Below are 23,908 nucleotides of genomic sequence, written 5' to 3' on the forward strand. Positions count from 1 at the left end.
TTATGAATCGTCATTCCCTGTTGGAGAAACCCACATATTGAAGGCAGCTGTGGCCATTTTGACTGCCATACAGCTGGAAGTCTTGTCAGAAGGTCAGGCTAGCTAGCGAGCATCCCTATGGGAGGCACTCATCTGGAGAAGAGAGCAAGAGTGGAAAAAGATCCCAGACATAACCCATCTATCTCTCTCTCTCTCTCTCTCTCTCTCTCTCTCTCACACACACACACACACACACACACATACACACACACACACACACACACACACATCCATACACACATTCACATAAAAGAGCATTCCTCTGTTGATGCGAAGGAGGAGATTTATAAAACGTGCCTTGCAGATTACACTGTGGGAGCTGCACCTTTGGACATGTGATCTTTTCACCACTTGCACAACCATTACTGCAGGTTTAGAAACTGTTGCTAAACTCCATCATTATAAAGCTCTGCTTTGGTACCAGAGGGCGGCAATGCAGCAATGTGTGGACTACTAGGACAGTGTGTTTCTAATGGTGACCACCTCTGTTTATAGAATTTTGAGTTTTCTTCACACTATTTCACCAGCCATTGCCTTCCAGTCTGGTCTATATTTCCTATGTTCTTGTTTGAGGTAAGTTGTCAATATTCAAGCTTAAGTCTAATTCTAGAACATCACGGAAGAAGCTAGACCTCCGTAGACAAAAGGATTCAGGCAAGGATGTTTTTACTGTAAAGTTCCAACAAGATGACCACTCATTATTGCTCTGACAACACAACCCATATTTCTTTCTCTGAAGTATTCCCTGTTTGAGACACATTATTTTATCCCAGAGAGCCTTAATTACCATAAACCTCAGAATTCTATACATAGCTTTGCACTGCCCAGCAAAGGGAGGCTAATTGTGTATTGCAGTGGGTTGGACTCAAGTGGAATTCAGCGGTCAGGCTAGTGCACTCACTCTCTTAAGCAGTGAGCTTCATTCTACCACCCACACTCTCAGTAGCTGAGCATGCTCAGAATAATTTGCCCAGGGACAGGAAGTCTAGGAAGGCCTTGCAATATAGAATACTACAGGGCAAGTATTTATCCAGAGTACTCCATCTAAATCCTGCCTTGATTTTGTGTAAGGAGAGCAGTTCAGCAATACAAAACAATAAATTAAACTTCTGTTGACTCTTAAAAAAACTGTAAACCTGTGATCAGTACATTGTCTATATGAAAGGGGAAAAAATATATATAAACTCTCAGGCTTGATATGGGTGTTTGGCCTTGACCAGAAAAAAGGGAGCATATTTACTCTTTACTGCTCATACACATACTCATACATTTTAAGATTATATCAAATGTTTATAAGTAAATTCATACAGGGTTTTAAAGTGTGTAAAATGGCTTGTTCAAGTCTACAAAGCCTTTTTTACATAACCATATTGAATCAGGTTAATATCTGTACAAATTTATGAATTGTAATTCAGTTATGTGTCCACATATGTAAAGCATGTCCACATATGTAAAACAAAATAAGCTCAAATAAGATTTATGCTTCATTCTTTCTTCAACAGAACCAAAGCTACAAACTCCATAGATGGAAAAAAGGTTTGACTATGGCCCAAGTGCTCTAGGCAGGCCAGTTACCTCCCCTGGCCCTGCTCTGCCTCCGTGGCTTTCTCTGCCTTCAAAGGCAACTCAAAAGTCTGTTCTTAATTGTAGGACAAATGCATGTTCAGATCTGATTGTGGGATTCTGCTCTCCAAGGTGTGCTCTTAAGACAATAGTGTAGTGTGATCATTTTAATGCCAACCAGCCCTGGTCATATGGTAGCAAAATAACGAGGACCAAGCAAAGACAAAAAGGAGAGGAGGAAGGAGTGATGGAATGAGTTCTGGCCAATACCAAAGACCTCATTCATCACATCCCAGTCCTCTCAGTGCTAACGTCTGTTTCATATTTCCCTTGGAAGTGTCCATTTAGTGTTAAACCACACATTCTCTTTGCAACAACTTTGATTCTCAGCCTTGTTCCAATGCCAAGCAGAAACTTGATTGGTAGTGGTGAGAGTGTCAGAGCCAGGACACAGGTAAATATCTCAAATCCCAAAAGACAAACTAGAAATAGGAAGCTTCAAACACTTTGACAGTTCTCTCCTTAAACTGTAGGACCCCCCTGCTTTACATACCTTCCATTTTAAGCACTTAATATAGAATGAAAACATAGTTTCATATTTCTACATGGGACAGTAATATTTCTACCTACATGACCTGTTCTTCCTGCATTGCTACTGAACCCTTAACAGGAGCAATTACAAAACACCCCTTGAAATATAGCCTGTTGATATAGCTTGTAAATTGCTGTCAAACATACAGATTTGTAATATGTTGCAGAGGACATTGACATTCCTGTATCACTAGTGTGAGGTGTTGTCTAGATTCCAAAATGAAGCAGCTTGCATAAATACACCAATGAGGAAAGGAGTGCAGTCTAAGTCTGAGGAATGAGTCACAGGATTCCGCTCAGTGCATTAGCCACAGCTTTAGACTGGTTGGCTCTTTTACATGTCTTGCTTAAAAATTCAAAAATATAAGAAAAGAATGAAGAAGATAAAGAAAGAAATCTATCACAGATTTTTTTGCTCATGCCAGATAATTGTTTCAGTTTTTATTTATATAATCTTATATAAAGATATAGCTTTAAGGATAAGGATTAGGTAGATTAATTTTGCTATAAGTCTTGTTTCCTTATTTATAGATATTGCCTTTAAGTTTTAGATATACAGTCTGAACATTACGATTTTAGTCTTATCCCCCTTTGCTCCAAGTCTGTTTGTATACTTTTTAACCATATCTCCTTCCTTGGCTGAAGCATTGGACAATCTTCTTTTGAAGTGTTTCCATAATACAACGTTTGTTAACATTTTGTTTTAGTTGACTGTATCATTGCACAGATTTCAGCCACTCAGGATTTTGCACAATACTGCACCAGCAAGAAACTTTTTTTAACCTAAACTAGTATATATATTTTTTCAAAGCAGTACCAAAGTTAAGTGTATTAGTAAAATTAGTTTCATTTGCATTATAGACCAAATGCCTGAGCCCCTACTGAAGCACTGAAGAATCTGGCACAGGAAAGTTTTGAAGCACCCAGAAGAACAGTTTAGCCTCCAACTGCTTCACTAAATTCCTTTGACATTGGTCAGAACAGCTGGAAAATATATTTCAACAGAAGTTAAAGCTCTAGCAGTAGAAAGTCAAAGAAAACGTTATTCACTGAGTCAGTATCAGGTGCGGGTTGTTAATAAGAGATTCACACTGTGTATAAAGGACATACATGTGTTGCCATTAAATGACACTTATCCAAAGCAATTTACATTTATGAATGAAAATAACTTAAGCAATTCAAGGTTAATGTCCTTGCTCAGGGGCCTAATAGTGGCAAGTTGGTGGGAGCAGGGCTTGAACCAGCAACCTTCTGATTACTAGTTAAGTAGCTTAACCGCTGAGAGACCATTGCCCACTATTAGCAGTCATATATTCCTTCATTGCCAGTTGAATGACCATATTAACAACAACAACAACAACAACAACAACAATAATAATCATCCACCATATAACAGCAATAATTCTAAGGCATATATGAATGACAATATGCCATCACAACAATTTAAAAACATTAGGTAAACAAGCTGTCTACAAAGACAATATTCAGATATTTGTTTCATATGAGGGCTACACAAAAAAAACAGGAAAATGTAATAATGTAAATCATTTTAAAGCCAATAAGTTACATGGCATAAATTTGTGACAAATTATTAAATAAAGACTACTTAGTAGTCACAGACTAATTACCTCTATTTTTCTAGTGTAATATTAACAGATTAGAAGTGTAATTGAACATAATACAGATCACACTATACAAAAGGAAAACTAGTCATCATTAATTTGTGGAGAAAAAAAAATATAAAAATAATTTTTGTAAAGAGTAAAATGAAACTAATAGAAAAAGGTAGACTTAGTAGAAATTTTAAAAGGCATTCGAATTTTTCATTTTATTACTGATTAGAAAATGATGCAATGAATGATAATATACATAATCTATCAATTTAAAAACTGTTATACATTTATTACATTTTACATTTTGCATAAACAAACATCTATGAAGCATCAGTGAGTATTGTAAGCCTGCTCTGCAAAAAGGGGCAGTACATCGGTGTTAACAAATAATCCTTAAATTGCTTTTTGACTGAATATTTTTTAAAATTATATAATACTTAAGTAAAGGTCTGTTTGCAAGTAGAATAAAGTCATTCCATCAGGATAAAGAATGAAATATGTAAATAGCACAGCCTCAGAGGGTAAGCTTTAATGTACACCACTACAATGAGTTCAGTTAAATATAATTAACTTCTGTTCATAAGCCTTTAGTAAAGGCTTTTCGCCTCATCAGGTACAGAGTTACATGGTTTTAACAATATATAAATTATTCATACAATCTCTATTAGCCTCCAAGATATCCTGTATTTACACTGATGAGTCACAATATTAAAACAACTGACAGGTGAAGTGAATAACATCTCATTAAAGTGGTACCTGTCAAAGAGTGGGATATAGCAGGAAGCAAATGAACAGTCAGTTGTCAAAGTTGATGTGATGGAAGAAGAAAAAATGGGCAAGTGTAAGAAATGCAACTTTGACAAGTACCAAATTGTGATGGCTAGATGACTGGGTCAGAGCTTCTCAGTAGGTCTTGTGGGGTGATTGTGGTATGCAGTGGTTAGTACATGCCAACGGTTGTGTTCATGCTAACCTCTGTTCACTGCCAAAAGCACCTACAGTGGACACATGAGCATCAGAACTGAACCATGGACAATGGCCTGGTCTGATGAAACCCATGTGTGTATCACTTAACTGGGGAAGAGATGGCACCAGCATGAACTATGGGAAGAAGGCAAGCCAGCGGTCAATGTCTTCACTCAGCATCCAAATTCCACAGATCTCAATCTGCATGAGCATCTGTGGGATGTCTCAGATTGATGGAGACCCCACCTCACAACTTACAAGACTTCAACATCTACTGCTGTCATCTTGGTGCATGAGGGGGACCTACAAAATAGTAGACAAGTAGTTTTAATGTTATGGCTGATTGGTGTAAAATGTGTCATTGTGCATTAGTGAGCCTTTGCTGCCTTCTTGTGGTGAAGTTGTATGTGAACGTTTGGGTACGTTTGGCCAAATTACACATTTTGTTTTTTTAAACTGAGAAACAATAAACACAGCCTCTATAGCGAATCAAAGCACAATATTTTCAACAAAAGATAATGCAGTTATTCCTTTCCATAACATAAAAAAAATCAAAAATCAAAAATCAAAATCAATGTGGCATGTACAAACGTTTGGACACCTTACAGAGTAACACCTTTATTCACAGACATCACAGCTTGCAAATGTTTTTTTTTAATCCAGTTAAAAGATGATTTCACATTTGCTTCCAGCATTTGCTGGGATTTTGAAGCCCATGCTTCACAGTGGAACGGCCCGAGTGCCGCAGGGCGCGGAGCAGGACGCAGAGACTCCCTTGACAGAGACAGCGAATACGAATATTGACAACGTGAACAAGGACGCAAACAAAGGTAACATTAACAGAAGCAATGACCGACACACCGACAGAGACACAAACACACAACACTAACTAGGTGCAGGTGTGTCCAAACATGTAGGCGTGGTTACAATCAAGACAAATGAGAAGCTCCCACTGTATGTGGCGGGCCGTACCACGCGACCAGCGACAGGCGCCAATTCTGTGACGCACAGTTAGCACGGTTGTTCTTTTCATAAAACGCGGTACCCTTTCCCTCTAAAATATAACCTACCTCTTCTGATTGTGGCCATAAAATTCTACTTTGACTTCATCAGTAGTGATGGTCAGATGAAGCCTCATGAATCCTTAGATTTCCATCCAATTGGTTAAAAAAAAAAGGTTAATATCTCGAGGCTTCATGTGCACACAAGCCCCCCTGCTGGTCAAAACCTTTATTGTCAGTTGAACTATTTCTGATGGAGCTCTTGGCTGTCTTGCACCAGTGTCAGCATGGGAATAGTCACTGACAACTAGAGGAGTAAAAACATGTTAATATGATTTTGTGTGGTTCATTCATTCATTTAATCTATTTTTGATGCATAGCTAATTAGCTAATGGTAATAGAGGTGTATTAGTGTCAAAAAACAGATTTCAGTCAATGTTGAAGTAGGACATGAGATGTTTATGTTGAGATATTTTTAAGATTGTTGCAGTGTTTTTCAAAGATGGGACCATGATTATGCTTATGAGTACTGTGGTGACTTCATTCACATTTATTAAGAAACAATTTTTTTTTTCCACTGTGCTTAGACTCAGTCAGTTTCTATTTTTGGAAATAACCTCTCTGGAAACTCATTTACAGGCAGGGGTGCACAAGTATCCCAGAGCCAGCCTGTAGAGGTTTGTATATATGCACCTCTGCCTCTCCCAGTACTGGAGGGGATCCTGTGTTCTGCTGATATTCAGTTCAGCCAGGTTCTTCTGGCCTCCATGACCATGGCATCAAAATGACACAACTTATTTCCTCAGAAGCAAAATCAGGTAATATGAATGAGGTCATAACACTGAAATTGACTTTAAACCAATGCAAAAATACTAACCAAGTCTTTCAGCTACAGCATCCTGTGATGTTGAAGCTGTAGCTGGGGTTGAATGTGACTGTCTAGACTCAATTAATTACATTGGCCCATTCATGGCCCATTTTATTCCTTCATCTGCCTTTGTTGGGCTAAAGAAGCCAAGTGATTTGTATCTTGGGTCTAGCAGCGTTGCCAGCGATATAATGCTCATGCTTTGGACTTTGTGGAGCCTTTTCCCTAAGGAGCCAGATGAGGTGCTCTCCCAGTTCCCTCGCTACTGGGACCGTTGCCTTGGCTGCCTCCTCCTGGAGCATCTTTTCAACCATTTTCAATAATGGCACAACTTTGGAGCCAGATACCTTTTTCTCCTCTGACAGCTCCACAGTGGCCTCGTGAAAAGGAGACAATATAGACAGGCACCCACAAACATTATTGTACTCATCAGAGGTCAGCGCAGGAATGTCAGTTTATAAGCCGACCAAAGCTGCCCTCACAGGCTCCCTGAGTTCTACTAATCGCTCATGCATTTGAAAGGTTCTGTACCTCCTTGTTTCAACCTCCTGAATCAGTTTCTTTTTTGGTTTTCCCATATGCTCTTGAACAGGGTCCAGCTTCTCCTTTAACAATAAAAAGTAAACATTATATATGTAGCAATATAAAACAATGTTTAAACAAATATGAAAATAATGTTACCAATTTTGGCAGTTGTGCTGCTTCTAAAATAGCCCACCAGCTTCCTTGCCTTTGTACGAATGGCAGATAGCACTGGGGTTAGTTCAAGAGCCTTTACCAACTATATTCCAGGTATGAGCAATGCAGACCGCATGACACAGCTTAGATGCGCCATCAGTAACCAAACATGTGACTTTTGATTTTAGTCCTCATTCTTCCATAAGAGAGGATTTCACACAGGCCAAATTTTCAGATGTGCAGCTGTGGGAATTTCACTACACCGAGAGGTGTAGACTTCAGACATGTGTTGTCATCTATAAAATGGAAGATCACAGCCAAGTAAGCATTCATATTAAGAGATATCCACATGTCTGCTGTCAATTTTACTATAAAGTCCCTGAAGCCTTTATCCTCAACTATGCTAAATGGCTGTTCATCTGTAATAATCATAGAGACCAAAGCCTCATCCAGCTCTTCCTTTCTGGTCACTGCTGTGTAAAGATTAGATTACACTTTGTCATTGAAAAATACAGTACTCGCCAATGAAATTCACTTTATAATCCAATCCAAACTGCAAACAACATGTAAGAATAATAATAATGCAATATATAAGAATAATGCAATATATAAATATGTATATTTACAATATATACACATTTTATATACATGTGCATAATGTTAATGTTAACATTGCAAAAAAATTAAATTAGGTTATGGTTTAATTACAGTATTTGCATGTCAAAAGTAATTACATGAACGTGTGCACATGTTGTTTTGTTTGTATGTGTGATGTTTGAGAAGAATATAGCACCATGGTCTTGGTCATTATTATCATGGTTGATTAACAAATACCAAAAATGGAAACGCATACCCACCTTGGCTGGATCCAACTTTATTACACTCATTATTTTCATGACAAGCACGATAATGCCTCAGCATATATGAGATGTTGTTGTATCCCAGTTGCTTGGCACACAACAAACACTTCACCTTGGAATGGGAAAAAAACCGATTTGTGAATATTATAGTAGTAACACATTTCATTATTTACAGTCATATTATGTGCAATACCTTTTGGAGCGATCTGCTCAAAGTGTTTCCATACAGGGGAAACCCTTCTCCTTTTAGCAGGCTCCATGAGAACAGGCTCATCAATGTCAAATTGACAGAAGACAAACGCAGATTTTGCGGGGATCCATTACGCTTTATATATATGTTCATAAATTGGGCCAACACTCGAAACACTTCCTGAACCAGCGAGGCTTCAGGCGTCATCAGTGACGTCACTCGACCTTAAAGAAGCAAGCCTCGACGCAAGCGTCAGAAACGACTTCCTGGATTTCTCGCCACAGCAGGTCCCATCACTATTTATCAGTTCCACAGCACTAGTTCCATAACCCATCTGGGCTGCTAGATGTTTTGTAGTATCCTTAAACGTTGAGTTTTGTGATAAAGTCACAGGTTAGATTCTTCCGTGAAGATTAGTTTTGTCACATAACACTACACAGTGGAATGGTACACCACCACTCCTCATTCAAACTTCCTGCAGGTTCTTGGCAGTTATATGGGCTTTAGATTTGCCTTTCATATCAGTGCCTTTGGTAACTTAAGAAACATATTTCTCAGAGAGACTGTGGTCTTCCAGAGCTCAACTTGACCTCCACAGTTCTCCAGAACTGCCACTTTTTAAATAACATTCCTCACTGTAGAAACTGCAAAATGAAATCACTGAGTCATTGCAACACAGGATGTCAAAACTTTTACGAAAGCCATGTTGGCTTTTTGTCCAGTGCTCAGGGCACATATTTACCACCTGTGAACCCAGGGGCAAGAACCAGGTTTGGTTGACTTCAACCTTCGTCACACCTGCACAGGGAAACTTGATGGCCCGAGTGCCGCAAGGCAAAGAAACAGGATGCAGCAACATGTCTTGATGTGCACAGACATTTATTTTAAATGAGAATGAAACACAGATTATAAACATGAACAATAAACAGTATAGCACTCATGTAGAACAAAACAGTGAATCATAAAAACAATGAACATGAAAATGAATGACCGACAATGACACTACAAATACAGGAGCTTAAATACATATATAAATGACATGAGTAACAAGGTGCAGGTGTAACAAATGACAATGTTGGAAAGAGGGGCGTGGTTAACAATAAGGGACAATCAGTGTGAGAAGAGTCAACAAAGTCGACGCTACCAGAAGGTGGCAGGCCTTTCCATACGAAGTGTGATGTTACAACGCCCCATTGGATTTCAAGTCAAACACCTTCACCTCAGCCAACACAGCTTAATGTTATGCATAAATACTTGAGAATTACTTATTTATTCTTAGTTTATTTCCATTCCTTTCTACTCACCACTTAAGAACAATAAAATGTTTCAATAAAATGTTTACTAACTACCAGTGACATGAGTTATAAATTGTGGTGAAATGTGGTGCTTTATCAGTGTATACCAAAACTATTTGCTGTTCTTGAGACCCAATATTTTGTGCTTACAGAGATGAGTGTGCTTACCTGCTTTTGTTGGGTGCAGACGATAGAGGGAACAGGTAGGCTTGTGTTCTTCAGAGGACCATGTAAGTGGGCTTCCAGAGATGGACTGCAAGAGTCTTCACCTCTTTAGGATCCGATGAAAAGGTCTGGCAGGGGATGGAGGCTGAATCCCAACAGCCATACCCTAGCAACCCAACCTGATTTTTTAAAGCCATTTCACATGTCAGTCATTATTAGTCAGCCATCAATGAAAGCAGAAAGGATAAATTTGGTCCTTTTCAAACCAAATGCAATTTAAAATTATGGCTTTATAAGGTGACTTGATGGAAAATATAAAGTGAAAAATTATGAGTCAACACAATGCAGTGGGTCAATGGCAACAAGCCATTAATGTAAAAGAGTTTTTAAAAAATATTTGGAACACTGGTCTTTATTCATCAAAGCTGTGCTGAAATGAGTGTTAATTCAAAGTGGTAAAAAAGTGCACAAATGATCTACTGCACACCCATGAGCCTAAGAGAGAATTGCTACATCTGTGAACCCAGGATGAGGTATACGAATACCTACTAGTACAGTCAGGGCCTCTAACGGAGAACAAAAGAACACCTCGAAGAGACAATAGAAGTTGACCACTGCACAGTGGCAGTGATGGTGAAAAGTGACTCATGTACATATGTAGAAGTATACTGCTACTTGCCCCACCAGCCAACACCTGATGTCTCTCACCGATAAACACACCTTGCACTAGGGATTTGCACAGCATCAAATGGGATGCACATGTGGGCCCACCTATAATTTTCAGAGTGTAGATTTTTAACTAAACTAGCCAGTATTTCATTTCAAGCCACCCTGTGGTTTGGCTTTAGTAAGTTGTTGTGCCAATGTGATGCACCAGCTTTATTGTGCCTTGGCATGGGGTCTGCAAGTATCTGGAAGTGTACTGCAAAGATGCAACAATATTCTTCCAAAACATTTGTTTTCCCTCAACTGGTGATTTGATGATGGTGGTGGATAGCAATAGAAAATACTGCTCTCATCAGGATTGAAATGTTTCATGGATTTTCAAGTTTCAAGTTTGAATGGATTTTAGTAACCTTTTCTTATAAAAGTACAAGTGGAATCAAATCGAGATATAAAATATAAAAATACTCCCTGACTGGATATCATGCTGTCTATAAAATATCTTTCATATTCAATGTTTAAGACTGATGTCTTAAAGACAGTATGGTCTTTAACCTGGAGACCTTCCACTGTCAGTGGCATTCAGGTCATGTCTGAATGATTCAGTTGTCCCAGAGAGCAGCATCTTATCTTGTGTTCCACCTCCTTTAATCTTATTTCAGGGTTTAAACTGTTTTAATCCGAGAGATTATGGACTGAATCACTAACCATTTTTTCTTTAATTTGACTTTTCTTTTTATTTATTAACATAAAATGTTCAGTACATCAGTCAATGACTGCTGACTTTTTAAAAAAAAAATAAAGTAAGAGTAACAGAATACGATCCTCTTAATTGTATTTGTGTTCAACAACTTTATGGTTTGAAAGGTGAAACTTTCTTACCTTAAAAAAATATTAATAATGCGGGCTATCTTTGGATAAAATCTTTATTGCAAAAGGAAAAATAAATACACAAAACTAAAACCAAAAATGAATGATAACCAGCCATCCCAAAGGCACCAGGGTTATGTTAATCTTTTAATGTTCTGTGTGATGCTGCTGCTAAAGATAAAAGCTGCTTTATGCTTCATTTTTAGGTTGTGCTTTAGTGATAGAGCTTTAGTTTAAGAGTTATCGCTAAAGTATACTCTGAGAATGATCAGCAGGTATAAAAATGCCTTGTCCACCAGAGCATGGATACAGTGTCTTTGATACAAAGCACCACTCTAACAGTATGCCTTTTGTATATTTATTCCAATGAATATTTCCACAACCAAACTGATGTGCGTGGAATAAAGTATAAATAATGTGTAAAAATACAATACTATAAAAACACTACACTGAATTTAGTAATGACAGATATAAACTGTAATTTTTTTAAATTGAAAAATAAATAAATAAACTAATACAACACTTTATTTTAAAATTATATAACCTATATAAGATATATGGACTCAGCTATTTCATCTTATATAACCTAGCAAAATACCTCAACATACAAGTGCAGTACTCCTGGGTATTTAATTTATGAGTTCACTAAATAATTGTTACTCATTGTAACCTGTATTGTAGCCACACGAGTAGATAACGTCATATTATTTTAGCCTGCTCAAATGAATGTTTCCATTGTAGATAAGTAAACAGTTGGTTTCGGTAATACAGCACCAGCATCATCAAATGTTACAAGAACTTGTAAACTTATGTAGGTTTTGATTAATGTAATTAAGTAAATTTTGATTATAACAATAGCATTCCCTTGTGGAAAAATTCTGCTACGCATGAGAGGGAGATGTGAGGTGAGTGAGTTCCAACACAGGCCCATGAGGCTATCAGCAGAACCTGCTCACTATCACTACCTGGTTGATCAAGCTTCCAGGATTGTATGTATTCATAAAACCTGCAGATTTCCTTTGGAGAAATATGATTATCATATGTAGAAATTCTATCAAATGTGCTTTTCTAAAGATTTTCACATTCTGTGAACACAATTGATGAAATCAGGGGTTTATAGAAGCTGTGCTTTGTCAGTTATATAACCCATTAGCCCAAATTAAAAGTTTCAGAATTTACAGAATTCTAATTTTTAACTTCATAGACATGCATCATTTCTTTAATTTTAAAACTGAAACCTATATGATAAGTAGTCTGTAATCAACCTTGTATTGTAAAAATCTATTTGAAGTATATGTAGGGGTGGGGGGGCGCAAAGTGTGTCCCCCCCCCCCCCAGTAATTCCTGCTCAAGTTACTCATATGATGTGGTGTGAGCAGTGTTCCCCCCACATCTGAAATGAAACCAACACCACTGGTGGAGAGAAAAGGCCCCCATGAAAGTGACCTCAATACTTGATGCATTTCAGATGGTTCTTAAAGAAATGATGTGCCAGTTTTTCTTTTTCCTGATTTCTCGTCTGTGTCCTATATTTACTGTATACCTCCCGGAAGGTCCTTTGCTGGTGGCCAACAGAGAATCCTTTGCAAGTAGCGACCAACAAATCTCCAAGCCCATCAATGAAGAACTCTAAAGATGAAATATGATATAGTATTACAGAGAGGATAAACGTGCAGAGTAAAGAGTTGTACTCGGGTTGTACCTGTAGGTTTGGGAGAAGAACACAAAACTTTAACCTGAGTAAAAGTAGAAATAATATTTCTATTATAAAAAAGTTAAACCTTTATAAACATGCTTAAAGTATTAAATGTACTTGAACTAGAATTTATTAACTTGTATGTATAACCTTTGACAATCTTTTATTTTATTATATATTATATAATGTAAAATCTATATAATATGTATAAAATATAATGTTCTATAATGTAGAATGGCAGGCAGGTAGTGCAAATTATCCCACCTAGGAAAACAAAACGGATTCAAAACATCCCATTTACATTATATTACATTTTGGCATATAATAGACACTTCCCGGAGCAACTTCCAAAAGTGCTTTAGATATTTACTCAGAAAAGTATCCCTAGCTAGCACAAATAGGTTAGAGTCCAAAAATACCCTTAAACTGAGATACTTCCAGAACCAAGTGTCATTGCTGAAAACCAGATTGAGAGATACTATACAATACAAGGCTATAGAATATTTGAAAATATCTTCTTACAAGTGCATAATTGGGTTAATTTTAAATGTTTTTAAAAGAGAAGGATCTTAAAACCAAGTGAAGAAACTAAGGGATTGTTTAAGATCCAGCTTCAAACAGCAGTGGACTTGGATAACATCTTCAGGACCTTTGTACCTACACAAAGTTTTTTGTCCACGAAGCCAAGGATAAGTTCTATGATGAACTCAGCACAGCCATAAGTAAAGTCACTTCTCAAGAGTCAATATTTATTCTTGTCAACATTTTTAATGAAAAGATTAATGAAAACATAGAGTGTTTTCGACTTCTGCTGCCAATGTAACCTTTGTCATACTTACATCAAATATTGGGAAATGATATGGAAACCTGCAAAAGATGGGATGTCACATATAATAATGTGATCCCCACCTTTGGGAAGAATATGGGCAAGTCCACTGATTGTTTTGAAGCCAACTCTGATGAACTGATGCCCCTGATTTAGAAGAGACATGTGCTACTAGTAGTATACATGGCCTCTCCTAGTGAGAACCAAGTACAGCAGGTTAGCAGGTGGCTGCAACTCTGGTCTAAGATCCAAAGGTTTGCAGATATGTACAACGGGATCAAGCAGGCTATCAGTTTATTACAGAGCAAGAACACCCCCCCAAAAAAACATCTACAGGTCAGGTCATTAAAGAACAAATGAGGAAAGACCAAAGCAGATGGAATGCTCGGTAGAATATTACTCAGAGCTGTACACAAGGGAAATGGTACTTTAAAAGAAAGCCATAAGTCTCTTTGCACCATGTTCGAATCAGTGCTAAGCCCGACATGGAGGAGCTCAGTAAAGTGTCAGTAAAGAATCACTCTCTTCTGGAAAAGCCTCAGTAAAAAAAACAGCATTCCCTTTGAACACCTCAAACTCCCTTAGGGTATCAACTACCCTAATCCTAGAGCTGTCACTGCTGAAGGCAGTTTACTTCAAGATATGAATGCTGCCAAAATTGTCACCCTCTACAAGAATAAGGGTGAGAGGTGTATTAACCCTCACAGCATGTCTCTGCTCAGCACTGAGGAAGATGTTTGCATGTTTTGCCCTGAAGATGCTTCATGTTCTTGAGTCCACCTTCAGTCTCAGGGTGGGTTTGAAGCTGCATGGTCCACTATTTATATGGTTTTCTCTGTTATAATGCATGAAAAGTGAAAACATCACCTTCACTGGTAATCACCAAAGCATTTGAACTCATAAACAGAAAAGGCCTTTTTGAGATTATGACTAAGATCACCTGCCACACTACTCACAATTATGACTAAGTACAATTTGAGCAATTGAGAATTAAGGATCTTGCTAAGGGACCCAACAGTGGCAATTTGGTGGCAGTAGGGCTTGAACTGGCAACCTTCTGGCTACCACTGCCCAAAAGACAAACATCAAGCTCACTGAACATATTAAAGTGCACCTTTTGAGCATATTTTATAACAGGGAAATATGGACCCTGTGCTCAAAACAACAATGTCTGATGTATGAAAAATTGATATTGCCATTATGGAAGAAGCAGAAGGTATAAGTGCCTGCAGGAAGCCCCTGGTCCATGTCATCAGACTTGACTCTGTATTAATAGAGAGTGCCACTCCTACAGTGTATTGCATTTCTACAGCAGGTGGTGCTAAATTCAGTTAATTAGGGGCACCAATCTATGATCCCTCAGCATTGACAGCAGCCTACTATTACTAAATAATGGAATGTTTCATAAAGCTTGTTGACAAGTGTGCTGATGACAGTGAACTCTATATAAGATTTTTTTCTGTTCAAACAACTACTTAATTATCCTTTATTATAAAACGTTGGGAGTTTCTCTCTCATTTCACTCAAACTTAAAATATGCATCTGAACTTTTTGACTCTTCCACAATTGTCTAACAAAGTAACTAGTTGTTAGACAAATGTGGTAGAGTCAAAATTATGGTCAATATATTTAATTGCAATGTAGTAAAAGTGAAAATAACCAATTAGTTTGAATTCACAGAAATGATACTTAAGTAGAGTAGTGAAGTATTTGTGTTCCGTTACCCTCCACCTCTGTTCTCATGTTTACAGATGTATCACACTACTGAAGTCATAACCTTCAATGAACTTTCCCCCAACAAACCCAAAAGTCAATCCAAGTCTCTCTTTATTGTCCATTACTAAATGACAACTGGTTTTCCATCTTGAAATGTTTGCTTTGCTCTTCCATTAACACTGTAAACATCTGTCATCTTGCACAGAACTAAGGATAGTTCAATAGAATAATACCTTTTATCTATTGAATTTATCTGTTAAACTGAAGTCAAAACAGGACCTGATCATTTTAGTGGAGAATATGAGAATCAGTGTAACGGTGTTAGAAAAGAGAAAGCCACTTCTTACCTGTGTGAGCTACTCGTTTCAGGACAGGGTCAAAGCCAACCTTTCGCACCGCATCAGTCCGAGCCAGGAAAAAATTGACAACTCCGTCTACTAAGTAGCAGTCTTCGAAGCCGGGCAGGGTGCTGTGCGCCTGGCCGTGGACACGCTTCATGCAGCCACCTCCGTCTTCATCTCCCTCCTCATACATGAGACTGAAGTAGAACTGGTTTCCATCAACATCACCGCCAAGCTGAGGAAAGGAGAGAGCCGGGAGGATAAGCCTGAGATGAAAGGAGCCCTTGATGCGCAGCATGCAAGAAACTGTTTGAAAGATTCCTCCTGGACCCAGACTCTCTCAGCATGGTCACAGTTTCTCACCACATCCAAATCAGGAATGGCCTCCATTACTTCCACAAAGTTTTCAATGTGTGTTTTACTGAGGAATACAAAGTCATCATCCACCCACAGGAAGTACTTGCTGGTGACCTGAGAGACTGCAAGGTTTCTGCCTGCAAACCATCCCTGTGGAAGCACCATCAAATCATATTTACTTATCAGAACAAAACAGTTCAATGGACAGAAGGTAGTTATATCCACCAAAAAACAATCTCTTTTGTAGCTTTTGTATTTTTATTTTTTAAACTTTGGTTTAATCAAATAAACAGTAGGTGTTTACCTGTGCAGGAGGCATTATATAATGTTCTATGTTGGTGCCAGTCACCTTTTCTGGGATCAGGCTGTCATCAGCAATGATGATCTTAATGTCTGGATAAAACTGACGGATACTGTTGATGAGAACCTTTAACTCATTGTACCGTAGAAATGTTTTAGTGACTACTGTGACCTGGGAGTTAATATCTGCAGAGAAATAAGAGTCACAGGATGCTGTTATTCAGTTGTGGTGCTTTTCTATTTGATTAAGCATATAATTTTGTATAATGCACAACATATTGGAATAGGAATAATTCCATATGATTCTATCCATTATGTAAATATTGCACAAAACCAAGCAGATCGTAGAATATATAACTGTCCTTATTGCCTTCCCATATGATAGATTAAACTTCTTGGAACTGATGCATCCAATCTACAGATTTAGTAAGCATAGTATTTTTTTCATTTAAAATAAATAAATAAATAAATAAATTTTTATATATATATATATATATATATATATATATATATCAGTCTATTTTCTGGATGCAGAGAACGGGCTGCTGTAAATACAGTTGCAACTGGGGGAAAACATTATTCAGTATTCCCCTATTCACATGTAATTCTGGAAATTTACAAATATGAGGAATAAGGATGCAAAACAGAAAAACGAACATATGCATACAGAAGTGCAGTTTTCTTGGCCTTAATTATACATTATTAATTTGACACATGGATTTAAATGTGTTTATTATTGGTTATATTATTTGGTTTATTATTTATTACTTGGTTTATTATTGGTTTATTACACTGGATTTCAGGGAAGAAGAAAACATGAATTAAACATAAAATTAAGAACTGCAAGACAATGTTATGTGGTGTTAACACTATTTATCTTGCATTGAGACAATGTATTGAGAACAAAATTTGGGTGTTACATCCATATTATTTATAATTTTTTAATGTTCACTTTTCATGAGAACACTAATGCACTAGTAAGTTGATGGTGTTCCTAAATAACTCTTGTATTCTTGTACTTTTATGCATACTTAATAACTACAACAATGGCTAAAATATTTATTAAATAAAGTGACTTAAATAAAGTGAAACTCTTTCTTTTGTATGTGGAGTTCAGTGTACATGCTTTATTTAGTAAACAGCCCTGGTAAAATTCATGATGGGACTTTACCATTTAAAGCTTGTGTTCTCACCTTTTCCAGGATCGTAGAGAACCGGTACCGAAGGCCTCCTGATCACAATGGGGAATAAAGCCTCATAGTCCTCAAAAGAGAAGTGAACTGAAGAGAGAGATCATTGGTTATCTATTGCATATAAAATTTCATAATGAGTGTTTTGATGCAGGATCAGATTTTGCCTCCTATATGCTAAAGAGAACAATTACATAAACATGAAAGTGTTAGACACAGGAGCCTTTCTGTCTTCAGGCACCCAACACAAGGTCTCTGCCTATCAGCCATGACATGGCGGCTTGACCATGAGCTGGTCATCCGAGGTCTTCCACTCCTTCTTCTTGTCTCCTTTACCCCTCCCTTTCTCTTTCTCTCTCTCCATCTCCCTTTAAGCACAGCAATGGGTCATGGCGGACACGGGAACAGCTAGTGGCTCGTTCATGCAGAGAACATCTAATCTTTACTAATCTTGTCTCTTTCCTTTCTACGTAGACCCTTAGAACATGCTTCACTTTTCCCCATCATCCTTTAGATTTAGATAGTAGATATAGGACACATATATATTCTGTGCTTTCCTCATAAAGTGGAAGTCTCTTGATTCACTACCTTGGTGTCAGTGTCTCTTGACTTCCCCAGAACCGGCAGCAGAGGACGGAGGGCAGAGGGGAACTTGGAGGAGATCGAACCTGAAGGACTGGTCACTTTGAGCCAGTTTCTAACAGAAAGAGCTGATGATATCCCAAAAGGATCTAGAAGGATCCCAGACGGATATACAGTCTACTGTATACAGTCGAGGTCATATTGACATATTGGATTTCTTCTCTGCATTTCCTTGGTAATCCACCACTTTTGCAGCATCCACAATGTAGTTTGGGTTGGTGGGCTTAATTTTGCATACACAAAGATATAAAATGTTTCTATACTCATAAAAAATGCTCTGCAAGCTGTGGTGGTGTGCATGCTACTGGCTTGGAGAGATCTCCTGATATAAACCACGTTAATTATATCCAGTGATGATACTCCTTTAGACTTTAACTGATGTCATAAGGTTCACCATTGCATACTGGGCTCCATTGCATACTGGGCACCATTGCATACTGCATACTCTTATATATACTATAAGATTTACATGTCTTTTGTGCTTGCTGTTGTATTCAAAACACCCATTTTTATATCTGGTTTTGGTTTTCGTGTTTAACTCTCTCATGGCCAGGGTTCCAAACACAGACCTTTGTGTTTATATGTGTCAGGTAAAGGTTTCTTTTTGGGTTTATTTTCCCTTTCACAGTAATGTACCTTTTACATTTACTACTGCTCTGCTATTTTGGCTTGGTAATCAAAGATCACACCGTAGATATAAATCAATTTTCCAATTAACCACAGCTTTAGGGCCACTATAAAATGACCAGAAAAGCATGGTTCTGGGTTGTATGTTATATATTGTGAATAATCATATAGCAACAAGCTAGAGGTTTTGCTAGTACTGCTAACAAGATGTTCATTTATAGTAGTTCCCTGCTGTTCCAGGCTTGTGTGGGACGTAATGCAATGTTTCAGAAACACAGTACAGGTCCCTACCCATATCACTTGTCCTGATGTGGTAAACATTGCTCTTGTAGGTCACTGTGCTCAGCAGGTGGTTGAGATGGTCCAGGTGGGAGGAGGAAATGGTTAGGTTGCTCTGGTCCTGCCCCCCCACCTGCACTCCCTCCAGATCATTGTTAACTGATAACACACCCCTATCCACTCCCAGAGAGACCTAGCAGCACGGAAGGTAAACACAAGTTTAATAGCAGAGACTAACAATTGTGAACACATGTAAAACTGGACTTAGAATAGTCTTAGTACTGTGTTCAAATTACTAAAAGGTTTTTTTAGTTTTTTTTTTTTTTTGTGGCTGAGTACCAAAAAGCAGTAAAAGAAAAGGATGAAACCCGCATACCAGGAAATAAAGTCAGGGAAGTAAAACCAGAACCAGACATGGTGTGTGTGTGTGTGTGTGTGTGTGTGTGTGCGTGTGTGTGTGCGTGTGTGTGCGCGCGTGTGTGTGCGTGCGTGTGTGTGTGCGTGTGTGTGCGTGTGCGTGCGTGTGCGTGTGTGTGCGTGCGTGCGTGTGCGTGCGTGTGCGTGCGTGTGCGTGTGTGTGCGTGTGTGTGCGTGTGTGTGCGTGCGTGCGTGTGCGTGCGTGTGCGTGAGTGTGTGTGCGTGTGTGTGTGCGTGTGTGCGTGTGTGTGCGTGTGTGTACTCTGAGTTATCCAAGTCCACTGCTGTTTCATGCAAAAAGGACTACATGAAAGAAAAAAGAGGTTTCAAAGAAACAAATACCAACACCAAAAACACATTACACGGTACACATACCTTGTACTGCTTTCTCGTCTTTGCATGTAAAGCTAAACCTACAGCCACATACAATTGGCCATAAATTAAAATGCTACCAGAGAAACTATTTGTAGTCTGACATTACACTGATAAACATCAAACAGTATGAATAAAACATATGTGACATATTTTATATTTGTTTCTGCACAGGTTAAACCAGAGAAACCCCAAATGAACAAGAGAAAGATACCTGGAATTACACTCTTCTTCATTGGGGTAACTGTGAGTCCATGAATGGGATATTGGAGTGGAGAGTTGGGTTGAGCCAGAATAATATTGACTATGTTTGTGTTCACCCTAATAAAGATGCATGATGAAAGAATGAATGTCTCAAAGAAGATCAAACACTGACACTAGACTCTATTTGGTACAACCTGCTAAATATTTGAAACATATTCTAAATGAATATTCTAACATTAAATGTAAAAAACAACACATTATTCAGCATTCAGAGACGTTGGATTAAATTTAGATTAAAATTGCCTCCATATATTTGTTTTCCTAAGATCATAAAATGCTTTTAGAAGCTCTGATTAGCTCTGATTTAGGCATTATTGCTTTACTCTGAAATAGCGAATATGACACAAAAGTAACTTTTCAGGGGCACTGTGAAGGAGTCCATAAAACCTTTTTATTTGACATGTTTATGCATGTTTTCCTTGCCATTTGGACTTTTTTCCCCCATAAATCCACATAGCAAGCAATAGCATGCTGTAGCCTCTAATATGGGATTTTTCCTTTAAAACATAATTTTAAGGACAGAACATTCTACAAAACCTGGTTTGGTGTTTACTATATTCGCGACGCCTCTCAGCTAAGTTAAGTATGTCCTCTGGCACTTGACCAACGATCTCATCTCCTTCACATTTGCATGGAGGATGACTGACGTTAAGAAACGGTCTGAGGAGAGAAGAGCACAAAGGAAACCATATAAGTAGCAAAAATTCTAAATTTAAGTGAATAGAAATCTCTCTTGTGATGTTAACCAAATGTTATGACCTTCCATAAATTGGCAAATACCTTGGTTTTGGGTAATGAGTAACTTCAGTAGAACCAGTGTTGCTGCTCCATTTATATGCCAAAGGTGCATTTTACCATTTCCGAAAAAGTCAGGAACAAAAATAAAAAAGGAATGTAGATAAACACACAAAATTGAAATAAAGATTTTTGTTTCTTTCTTATGTTGTATGAATTGTGATTTAGCTTGATTTGAAACTACAGTATTATGCCAGTACCTTAAGACTTGTTTCTGTTTGTTGATCATCGACTTCGAAATCAGAAAGATAATAAAACCAGCCAAAAGAATATAAAAACCCAGTTTATGCCGCATCATGATGAAGGGCAGCCTGTAAATGTGAGTGGTCAGAAGAGAAACAGGTATTCCAGTTTTTCTCTTGTCCAATTTGATTGTCTTGTTCTAAGTATGGCAGCTCCCTTTTTATAAAGCAGTACCTTTATGACAAATGAAGGTTGGAGAATAACTGGTTTGCTTATCTGATTTGTAAGACCTGCCCAATTGCTTCCATAATGTAAAACCTGAGGAAATTCTATCCCAAGTAAACACAAAGGCTGGCACAAAATAACAGGTTGTCCCAGAGGAAGGACAACCAGACCAGGGGTATTATGGAATTCTTTCCTTACATTTCAGTGTCAGGAGAGGATTTCAAACCCACACCACCCTGTAACAGTCCCTATGTTTACCCTATTCCCTATATTACCAGTACTTCTGGTCCCACTGTATGTCTCACCTAGTCTGTTTGTCCTTCCCAGAGCCCTGTGGCACATTTCTCAGAATGAGTTACACAGATTCAGAGATGCAGAGAAGCATGTATACTTTATTCAGAGATACATGAGTATATATAGATGGTTAAGAAGATGTGTAAGAGGAAATATGTAAATGATATAGTAAGTACAACATGTTCATTCTTGATAGAATGTGCAAAAATGAGACAGCTGTCTGACACTAGCTTAAACCATATTTGACAGCCTTTCATCAACCTAAGAACAGATATGCTACAGCTGGAAAGAAAATACTTGGTTACTGTACAGAAAAAGGATTCGCACTGTAGGAAATTCTAACAGGTGCACCTTCAAGGAACCCCATGACTCCTCTTAAAACTCATTAAGGTATTCATGTTTGCTGTACTACAAATAACACATTCTAACCATTGAAATGTAGAACCTAATAAACTTCATGACTCTACACTAGTTAACATCTGAGTAAAAACAGAAGTTACATTAGGCTTGCTTAATTCTTCTTTTTTTAATAAATTATTCATTATACTATAAGTACATCACATCTTGAATCCAGCACATAGAAGTAGTTTATATCTGAGTAAAAACAGAAATTACAATTGGCTTGGTTAACTGTTCTTTTTTTTTTTTATAATAAATGGTTCATTCCACCTTAAACACACCACATCATGAATCTAGAAAATAGAAATATTTTCTGTCCTGTAAAACTAAAAAAAAAAAAAACAGAAAACAAAATCAACCAGAAAAATCTAATTGTAAAGCATAAAAGTGCCATTTAAAACATCTTAAATTACCTGCAGGCGTTGGACTTAACAATGGTATCCCACAATCCACACTGACACACTGAAAGATTTTGTTATTTTGTAATTTTGGTAATCTTGAACAGCTGCCAGTTTAAGATTATTGTACTGTCAAAAGGACAAACTTTCCTAAAAAAAAAACCCAACCCTGTATTTAAATTTAAAACAAGCAGGCACAAGAAAGAACAAGCCTGAAACCGGATTGGCTGCCCTACCCTTATACCAGCACACACAATATGTCTGTCAAGAACAAATTTCATGATGACCCTCACTTTGTATCTGTACAGTATCTTTTATTACTTTGTCTAAATCAAGATCAGTGGGACCTCGAGTGATTACAGGCAAACTTGACTGGACATCATTTCACATTTTAGCAGCCCTGAGCTTAAAAGTATGGCACACATGAAGGTTAGTGAGAAGGACTGTTCAGACCCTTATTTTCTCCGTGTTTTGTTGTTTTATAAACAGCAGTGAAGTACCTGTGAAGTACTTTTTTCAGTGAAGAAAAAGTGCTATTGTATTTATTGTACTTCTGTATGAATTTTATTCATATTACTGTGCAAATTTCAAAATTAAAGCCTTCATACTACAGTGCACTTAATTAATACTTAATATTGGCACTGCTTGCTGAAGTAAGCATTTAACACAACTTTGACAACTTTTTACATCTTCCAGAGCTTAAAACGGTATATTAGTGCTTATGGAAACTTTTTGCTCAGACTATGGGACCAACTTGAGAATTGTGACCATTTGGCTCATTTAAAGAGGAAAAGAATAGTTGTACATTCATTCTCACTAATGCAATGCCAAATGTCCTCTTGGTGAGTTGGCAGTGGTGTATCTGGCTAAACAAACCCAGTTTTTTATGGACTTTCATATTGACTAAATACATAGCAGGTTTGTTTCAAAGGAATTAAAAATGCATAGTTCTGACGGCCCCACCCACTCGCCCCTCCCCTTTGGTACATTCCAAACTTTATGAAAAGAAATTAATGAATGACTTATGTCACAGACGTTTCTCCTGCAGCCACCCCTGACTAATCCTATACAGGCATTCAAATTCCTCCCATACAACCAGGCCCTTGTGTGCATTTAAATCTGAGTTGCAACTGGCTGCTTAAGTAGGAAACAGTAGGAATTCATTGATTGAGAAATGATAAGGTGAATAAATCAAATCAAATAATTGTTTTGAGTCTTATATAAA

At 37.7% G+C, this 23,908-nt stretch overlaps 1 protein-coding gene and 1 long non-coding RNA gene across 5 annotated transcripts; both read right to left on the reverse strand.

Moving 5' to 3' along the window:
• Positions 1 to 2,719: 2,719 nt before the first annotated feature.
• LOC113569807 (uncharacterized) lies at positions 2,720 to 8,552 on the reverse strand. Of its 2 annotated transcripts, XR_003409837.3 has the most exons (5): positions 8,373 to 8,552; positions 8,177 to 8,291; positions 7,173 to 7,246; positions 5,843 to 7,018; positions 2,720 to 5,075 (listed from the first exon to the last, which is right to left on the reverse strand). It is a non-coding gene; the product is annotated as an uncharacterized LOC113569807 (long non-coding RNA). The 2 variants fall into 2 exon arrangements; XR_003409836.3 differs by having other exon boundaries at positions 5,843 to 7,246.
• Positions 8,553 to 9,256: 704 nt separating this feature from the next.
• LOC113569911 (beta-1,4 N-acetylgalactosaminyltransferase 2-like) lies at positions 9,257 to 22,833 on the reverse strand. Of its 3 annotated transcripts, XM_026998018.3 has the most exons (12): positions 22,699 to 22,833; positions 21,385 to 21,495; positions 21,170 to 21,211; positions 20,927 to 21,049; positions 20,340 to 20,446; positions 20,129 to 20,166; positions 19,349 to 19,529; positions 17,792 to 17,878; positions 16,603 to 16,784; positions 16,305 to 16,448; positions 15,948 to 16,176; positions 10,017 to 12,991 (listed from the first exon to the last, which is right to left on the reverse strand). In XM_026998018.3, the coding sequence occupies exons 2-12, from the start codon at positions 21,480 to 21,482 to the stop codon at positions 12,810 to 12,812; spliced, it is 1,413 nt and encodes a 470-aa protein (XP_026853819.2). In that variant the 5' UTR covers positions 21,483 to 21,495; positions 22,699 to 22,833; the 3' UTR covers positions 10,017 to 12,809. The 3 variants fall into 3 exon arrangements, with proteins under 3 accessions (XP_081567428.1, XP_026853819.2, XP_081567427.1); XM_081711302.1 differs by lacking the exons at positions 10,017 to 12,991; positions 22,699 to 22,833 and adding an exon at positions 9,257 to 10,008 and having other exon boundaries at positions 21,385 to 21,675; XM_081711301.1 differs by lacking the exon at positions 22,699 to 22,833 and having other exon boundaries at positions 16,648 to 16,784; positions 21,385 to 21,665.
• Between the last annotated feature and the right edge of the window lie 1,075 nt (positions 22,834 to 23,908).

Source organism: Electrophorus electricus, chromosome 3, assembly GCF_041902795.1.
Source record: "Electrophorus electricus isolate QZ-2024a chromosome 3, ASM4190279v1, whole genome shotgun sequence".
NCBI classification, from domain to species: Eukaryota; Metazoa; Chordata; class Actinopteri; order Gymnotiformes; family Gymnotidae; genus Electrophorus; species Electrophorus electricus.

Coding starts and splice junctions, on each gene's coding strand:
- LOC113569911 (XM_026998018.3), bottom strand. CDS start 21,482: ATGATGCGGCATAAACTGGGTTTTTATATTCTTTTGGCTGGTTTTATT. Junction 16,449..16,602: donor ATATAATGCCTCCTGCACAG/GTAAACACCTAC, acceptor GTGCTTCCACAG/GGATGGTTTGCAGGCAGAAA. Junction 16,177..16,304: donor CCATTCCTGATTTGGATGTG/GTGAGAAACTGT, acceptor TCCTTTCCTCAG/CTTGGCGGTGATGTTGATGG.